Genomic DNA, 8,273 nt, shown 5'->3' with positions numbered 1-8,273 from the left:
CTCAGTGCGTTTATTTGATGGATTACATGTAAGCCTGACCTTCTTCCTTGGTCCCATCTGCACCTATTAAACCTGTTAAGAAAACACACAGACATCTATATTGCCTGTCATGAGGAGAGACCCCAACAACTCTATCTCTCAAGATATCGATCCACTTCAGGCTCTTGCCCACTGATATCACCACACAGCCTGACCCTATCCCAACCCTCCGTTTCCACACAGATTGACCCTTGGCCCTGACATGGCTCCAGGCCACTGACTGAAGACACTGATCTAGGACATGATGTTTGACTGCGTACAAGGCTCCCTTCACCACCCTACTCATTTTCATGTAATGCAGAGGAGCACAGGTCTCAGTGTCTGCTAGTTTCTGCCCTTTTTAGCACTGATTTATACCAGGGAAAACAGGTTAGTTGTATATCTGTCCAATCATTCATAGACACCAAATTCTCCAGTGTTAAAACAACACTGGCAGTGTTCATTGTGCCAGTGTCTATACAGGTCTACACTTTTCAGTGTTAAATTAACACTGTGCTTAGTGCTGACACTATTACACCTTGTCCAAGTTAGGAAATTAACACTTGTATAGTTACACAACAACACTTCATATAGAATTTTTAACCATTACACAAAAAGGTCAATATTCTTGACAAGGTCAATCATTTTATAAGCCTTTAAACATCCACTCATATAAGCATTGATCAAGATTACAGGACTAGCAGATGACAGCTTCAACATAACCATATACAAGTTCAACTGATACAACAATTCCACTCGCGGGTGGCCAAAATAAACAACTTGAAAACCATACCCCTACAAAGCCACGCCTCCAATATAAACGGCAGTGTGCCTTGGCGTTTTGAAGGGAATTGTATTTACCACCCAGGACTGTATTTGTTATGGACAGAGACATGCTTATTGAATTCAATCAGCTGCAGTTTTAAGGACTTCACCTAGTGAGTTCCTGGAAATATATTCAAGAAACTCTTTAGGACAATAATATAAAACAAATCATAAGGTCTTAAACAGTGACGTTTACAGGACACTTTAGTCCTGAAAGTCACAACACACTGGTTTTTGCAAAGTGAAATTCCTGTTGGAATCCAGGCAGAGAAAGGACATCCAACAGTTGGAATTGTATTCACCTGCAACTTGCTTTCAGAACACCTGACAGCACTACATAAACAATTTAAACTGGAACAACCATTTCAGTAACGGGTTCAATAAATCGAACTAACTGAGTGGATTTGTTTTGAAAAATTAATGTTTTTTATCTGTGCGTTGCAAAAGATTAATCAATCAATCAATGTACATGCAAAAACACAGATATTAAAAACCATCCTAAAAATGTCTACTTGCAGTAGAGCATGCTGGGAATTCTGATAATGATGGGGCCGTGGTTTTGATTGTAAATGTTTTACTCTCCGCACAGTAAAACTGACACAATCACTCTCACACTCAACATTGGTTATTAACACCAACACTGGGGTTATTTTACACCACTGAGGGTTAATTTAACACTTATAGAGTTAATTTAACACCTGAATCAACACTAGAAATGTTACACTGAAAATAAACACTAGGTAATACTGTCCAATTTGCTATTTAAATATTGCTTATTTAACAGCATACGTTTTCTATTCAAAGTTGGAATTTCTGGAACAGGGTGCTGAGTCCGTTTTTGGGTTTATGCAAAATATGTAAATGTCTTTCCTCTCGGTTTGATTTAGAGTCTGCCATGTTGAGTAGCTTATGTTAGAACAATAATTATCTTTGTCAAATTACATTTATATTCTTTGAGATGATAATGGTATTACAGCTTTTCTCAATTGCTAAAACACTAAAACCCATTGGCTGAACAAAGTTCTCAGTTGCCTGGACTCATTTAGCTAATTATGCATTCTGTTGTCAATACCTTAAACCATTTCACATGGTAAAACACAATTTGCAGATCTCACTTAGACTTTTCAGCAAAACTCTAAACACATTCTCAAAACACATGCTGCACTCTAATGCACATGTCATCCATACTGGTAAACACAAGTGGCAACAATCAAATACAAATAGAGAACACATGTCATTCTTTGAACACAACCACTCAAAATTGATTTAACCTGTTTCAAATAATGTGACACAACCAATATAAACCAGTTCAGAGAGCAAACAGGTTGTTGAAGGTGGGAAGGAGAAAGTCTGAGAATGGATAGAAGAAACAATGTGAGAGGACGTGGGTGAGGAGGAGGGCAAGAAAGAGAAAGAGGAAAAACAAAATTGCAAACAGCAAAGCAGAGTAGTAATTTCTGATCAATTTTGAGCTATTATGATAGAACATATTTTCGTTCATCAAAATTAGAATATTTTTTTAGATTAAAAATTTACTCCTCCCTGAGAATTGTATGTTTTGAACAATGTGTTTTCTATTTTGCGGTGTATTGTTTACTGACTGCTTGAGAGTGTATATCATTTTGATCACTTTGTTTATGATTTGAGAGCCGTGTTTGATTTTGAACACAGGTAAAACTGTTTTGAGGCGAATGTTTCATTTTGCGAGAGGAGTCAGAGGTTATGTAAATAGTGCTTGAAGATGAGGTTTTGTGTTTAATGTTTTCAGGAAATGGAGCAAGGTTTCAGAAATTGTGTTTTAGCAATTGAGAAAAACTGCAAAAACATTTAATTGTTGAGAATGGCTTAGGAATGTGCTACATGTTGACCTAGATGAAATGGGTTAAAAAAAAAGCCATTTGCAAGATGTCCTTTTTTTCAATGTTTTTATTCACTGGCTTCTCGTATTTGTATCAGTAAAAGCTATATCTAGTAACATGACTCGTTGATACGTCTCATGCTCATGAACCTCATGCCCATGCCCATCTGGTTAAAGTTTCTGTACTCTCCAGGCCTCATGTACATCATCCTGCCTCTGTACTGGGGCTGCTCATACATGAGCCAGTGGCCGTCCATAACGTTGCAGGACATGCAGTTGTTCATGCGGTAACGATCCATGATGCTGTCACAGTCGTCCATCATCTCGTGCATCTGACCTCCAAAGTTCTCCCTCTCGTAGATCCTCATCCTGAAAGATCCTCTGTGCTGTAACATGATGAACAACATGTTTTAGGGAGAAATTGTGAACTGTAATGCTAAATGTATCACGCATGTATAGAAGATTGTAGTCATACTGACTAATGGGCATAGGTGTATGTTGTACAACAACAAAGAAGACTACGCGGTAACTAACAAATCTGTGTGTTAGTAGGCTTACCATGGGGATCATGCGGCAGGACCTGATGTCGGTCATTCCCATCATGCGCTGGAAGTCAGAATACTCTCCCCTCTTCATGAACCACTGATTTCCCATGTAGTTGGAGCGGTCGTACACCATGAAGCAGCCGCTCTCAACCCTGCAGGACTGGCAGCGGCTCAGGTAGGAGGACATGTCAGGGCAGTCGCTGCTGCACTCATAGGAACGACCCTGGAAGTTCCTGTCCTCGTAGAAGGTGATCTGAAAATAAGCAAGAATCATTTCTATTTACCATTCAAACATACAAAAACACATTGCTACATGTTGGGCCTTGTCCAATCCCACTGACAATCAGCTTTCTGGGATTAGGGTTGTGCTCTGACACTAGAGTACTAAAGTGCACTCAGTGTAATAAGCTAGGAACATAAATAGGCTAAATATAATACTTACTCTGCTGTTCATGTTCATGCCGGTGGAGGTCATTTTGTCTCTCTGTGCTGCTGCTGCTCTTGCTTGGGAACTGTTATCCTACTGGTTTAAAACCTTTCTTTTTATACCTGTGAACCCCATTGTACTAACCCCTGACTCAGCAACATGGAATAGAGGGCCATAGAGCACTGAGGTCTGTCCACATGTCCAGGGACACGGGTCTCTCAAAAGAACAAAGTATTGTAACAATGAGCCTTTGTGAAAGGGTTTTAACAATAAAAAATCACACCTTCGCAATTGTAAAGTGCGCATTTTGTTGATCTCACAATACCTTTCTAAATGTAAGATTTTCCCCTTAGTATTTTACTATTGGAAATGCTATATTGTGATATATTGTGGATGTTTGAAATGTGTTCCTTTATCAGGTGCTTCATTTTGTGATTCCATCATATAAAACGTAATCTTAGCTCAAATTTGATTAATTAGAATATACCTACTCATTCAAAGGTTTTTCTTTATTTTAATTATTTTATACACTGTAGAATAATAGTGAACACATCAAAAATATGAAATAATAAATATGAAATAATAAATAATAATAAATATGGAATCGTGGTAAATCCAAAAATACGTTTGATATTTATATATTTGAGATTCTTCAAAGTCACCACCCTTTGCCTTGATGACAGCTTTGCACACTCTTGGCATTCTCTCAACCAGGTTCACCTGGAATGCTTTTCCAACAGTCTTGAAGGAATCCCACATATGCTGAGCACTTGTTGGCTGCTTTTCCTTCACTATGTGGTCCAACTCATCCCACACCATGTCAATTGGGTTGAGGTCAGGTAATCTGATGCAGCATTCCATCCCTCTCCTTCTTGGTCAAATAGCCCTTACACAGCCTGTAGGTGTGTTTGGTCAATGTCCTGTTGAAAAATAAATGATATGTCCCACTAAAAGCAAAACAGATGGGATGACGTATCGCTCCAGAATGCTGTGGGAGCCATGCTGGTAAAGTATGCCCTGTATTCTAAATAAATCACAGACAGTGTCACCAGCAAAACACCCCCACACCTCCTCCTCCATGCTTCACAGTGGGAACCACACATGCAGAGATCATCCATTCACCTTCTCTGCTTCTCACAAAGACATGTCGAAAATCTCAAATTTGGACTCATCAGACCAAAGGACAGATTTCCAACGGTCTAATGTCCATTGTTCGTGTTTCTTAGCCCAAGCAAGTCTTTTCTTATTATTGATGTCCTTTAATCGTGGTTTCTTTGAAGCAATTCAACCATGAAGGTCTGATTAACAAAGTCTCCTCTGAATAGTTGATTTTGAGATTTGTCTGTTACTTGAACTCTGTGAAGCATTTTTTGTGCTGCAATCTGAGGTGCAGTGAACTTATCTTCTTCAGCAGAGGTAACTCTGGGTCTTTCTTTCCAGTGGTGGTCCTCATGAGAGCCAGTTTCATCATAGCTCTTGATGGTTTTTGCAACTGCACTTGAAGAAACTTTCAAAGTTCTTGGAATTTTCAGAATTGACTGACCTTCATGTCTTAAAGTAATGATGGACTGTCATTTATCTTTGCTTATTTGAGCTGTTCTTGCCATAATATGGACTTGGTCTTTTACCAAATAGGGCTATCTTCTGTATACCACTCCTACCTTGTCACAACTCAACTGATTGGCTCAAACGCATTTAGAAGGAAAGAACAAGGCACACCTGTCAATTAATTTAATTAATTAATTAATTAAAATGCATTAAAGGTGACTGACTACCTCATGAAGCTGGTTGAGAGAATGCCAAGAGTGTGCAAAGCTGTCATCAAGGCAAAGGGTGGTTACTTTGAAGAATCTCAAATCTCAAATATATTTTTATTAACACTTTTTTTGTTCAATACATATTTCCATATGTGTTATTTCATAGTTTTGATATCTTCACTATTATTCTACATTGTAGAAATATTGAAGATATTAAAAATAAAGAAAAATCCTTCGATGACTAGGTGTTTCCAAACTTTTGACTGGTATTGTATTTGTAATTATAAGTGATAATTTGATTTAGCTGAACTGTGAAGGCATATTGTCTAGAGTGAATTAGTGTTTCCATGTCTGAATCAGGCCCTGAATGATGTGCCTTGAATTACCCTGTTCATGTCCTAAACTCATAGACTATTGCAGCAACCACTGTCAAAGTACAATCTCTGGAATTTGTATGAATTATATCTGTATTATACCAGTTTAAATTCAGATATGAAGAGTACTTAAACAGACACACATCATGTGGGGCGGCAGGGTAGCCTAGTGGTTAGAGCTATCGGACTAGTAACCGGAAGGTTGCAAGTTCGAACCCTCTAGCTGACAAGGTACAAATCTGTCGTTCTGCCCCTGAACAGGCAGTTAACCCACTGTTCCTAGGCTGTCATTGAAAATAAGAATTTGTTCTTAACTGACTTGCCTGGTAAAATAAAATAAAAATGTGTTATGAGTGGCCAGGAAAAAGCCATTGCTTAAATTAAAGAAAAAAATAAGCAAACACATTTGGTGTTCACCAAAAGGCATGTGTAAGACTCTCCAAATATATGGAAGAATGTACTCTGGTTAGATGAGACTAAAATTTAGCTTTTTGGCCATCAAGGAAAACGTGGCGCAAACCCAACACCTCCCATCACCCCGAGAACTCCATCCCCATAGTGAAGAATGGTGGTGGCAGCATCATGCTGTGGGGATGTTTTTCATCGGCAGGGATTGGGAAACTGGTTAGAATTGAAGAAATGATGGATGGCACTAAATACAGGTAAATTATTGAGGGAAACCTGTTTCAGTCTTCAGGAGATTTGAGACTGGGACGGATGTTCACTTTTCAGCACTTTTCAACAACCCTAAGCATACTGCTAAAGCAACACTCGAGTGCCTTAAGGGGAAACATTTAAATGTATTGGAATGGCCTAGTCTAAGCCCAGACCTCAATCCAATTGAGAATCTGTGGTATGACTTAAATATTGCTGTACACTAGCGGAACCCATCCAACTTGAAGGAGCTGGAGCAGTTTTGCCTTGAAGAATGGGCAAAAAACCCAGTAGCTAGATGTGCCAAGCTTATAGAGACATACCTCAAGAGACGTGCAGCTGTAATTCTTGCAAAAGGTGACTCTACAAAGTATTGACTTTGGGGGGGTGAATAGTTATTACGTTAAATTTGTCATTTTTGGGGTCTTATTTCTTGTTTGTTTCACCCCCCCCCAAAAAAAATATATATATATATTTTGCATCTTCAAAGTGGTAGGCATGTTCTGTAAATCAAATTACACAAAGCCTCCCAAAAATCCATTTTATTTCCAGGTTGTAAGGTAACAAAATAGGAATAATGCCAAGGGGGTGAATACTTTCGCAAGCCACTGTAAGTATTCACACCACTGAGTCAATACTTTGCAGAAGCAGCTTTGGCAGCAATTACTGCTGCCTTCCTGGGTAAGTCTCTAAGAGCATTCCACAGAAGGATTGTGCAAAATTCCCATAATTCTTTTTAAAACTCTTCAATCTCTGTCAAAATGGTTGTTGAGCATTGCTAGACAACCATTTTTAGGTAAATCAAGTATATTTAAGTCAAACATTTAAGTCAAAACTGTAATTTGGCCACTCAGGACACTTTTTAAAACTTTCTTCTTGGTATTTAACTCCAGTATAGATTTGGCATTGTGTTTAAGGTTATTGTCCTGATGGAAGGTGAACTCATCTCCCAGTGTCTGGTGGAATGCAAATTGAATCAGGTTCTCCTCTAGGATTTTGCATGTGCTTAGCTCTATTCCATTTTTTTCATCCTGAAAAACTCCCCAGGCCTTAATTAAGCTTACCCATAACATGATGCAACCACCACTGTCCTTGAAAATATGGAAAGTGGTACTCAGTAATGTATTGGATTGGATTTGACCCAAACATAACACTTTGTATTCAGGGCAAAAAGTTAATTGCTTTGCCACATTTTTTGCAGTATTACTTTAGTGCCTTGTTGCAAACAGGATGCATGTTTTAGAATATTTGTATTTACTACAGGCTTCCTTCTTTTCACTCTGTCAATTAGGTTAGTATTGTGGAGTAACTACAATGTTGTTGATCTATCCTCAGTTTTCTCCTATCACATCAATTCAACTCTAACTGTTTTAAAGTCACCATTGGCCTCATGATGAAATCTCTGAGCAGTTTCCTTCCTCTCTGGCAACTAAGTTAGGAAGGAACCCTGTATCTTTGTAGTGACTGGGTGTATTGATATACAGTGGCAAGAAAAGGTATGTGAACCCTTTGGAATTACATGGATTTCTGCATAAATTGGTCATTTGATCTGATCTTCATCTAAGTCACAACAATAGACAGACATAGGTTGCTTAAACTAATAACACACAAATTATCATATTTTTCTTGTCTATATTGAATACATAATTTAAACATTCACAGTGTAGGTTGGAAAAAGTATGTGAACCCCTAGGCTAATGACTTCTCCAAAAGCTAATTGGAGTCAGGAGTCAGGTAACCTGGAGTCCAATCAATGAGATTGGAGATGTTGGTTAGAGCTGCCTTGCCTTATAAAAATCACTCACAAAATTTGAG

The 8,273-nt window shown here is 38.4% G+C and overlaps 1 protein-coding gene across 1 annotated transcript; it reads right to left on the bottom strand.

The window, feature by feature from the left end:
* Window positions 1–2,751: 2,751 nt before the first annotated feature.
* Window positions 2,752–3,783, bottom strand: LOC112254168 (gamma-crystallin M2-like). Its single transcript, XM_024426882.2, has 3 exons — window positions 3,689–3,783; window positions 3,260–3,499; window positions 2,752–3,087 (listed from the first exon to the last, which is right to left on the bottom strand). Exons 1-3 carry the CDS (start codon window positions 3,719–3,721, stop codon window positions 2,812–2,814), a joined length of 549 nt encoding a protein of 182 aa, XP_024282650.1. The 5' UTR covers window positions 3,722–3,783; the 3' UTR covers window positions 2,752–2,811.
* Window positions 3,784–8,273: the final 4,490 nt, after the last annotated feature.

The sequence above is a fragment of the Oncorhynchus tshawytscha genome, linkage group LG01, assembly GCF_018296145.1.
Source record: "Oncorhynchus tshawytscha isolate Ot180627B linkage group LG01, Otsh_v2.0, whole genome shotgun sequence".
NCBI lineage: Eukaryota > Metazoa > Chordata > Actinopteri > Salmoniformes > Salmonidae > Oncorhynchus > Oncorhynchus tshawytscha.
This window is presented reverse-complemented; position numbering and strand designations above follow the sequence as displayed.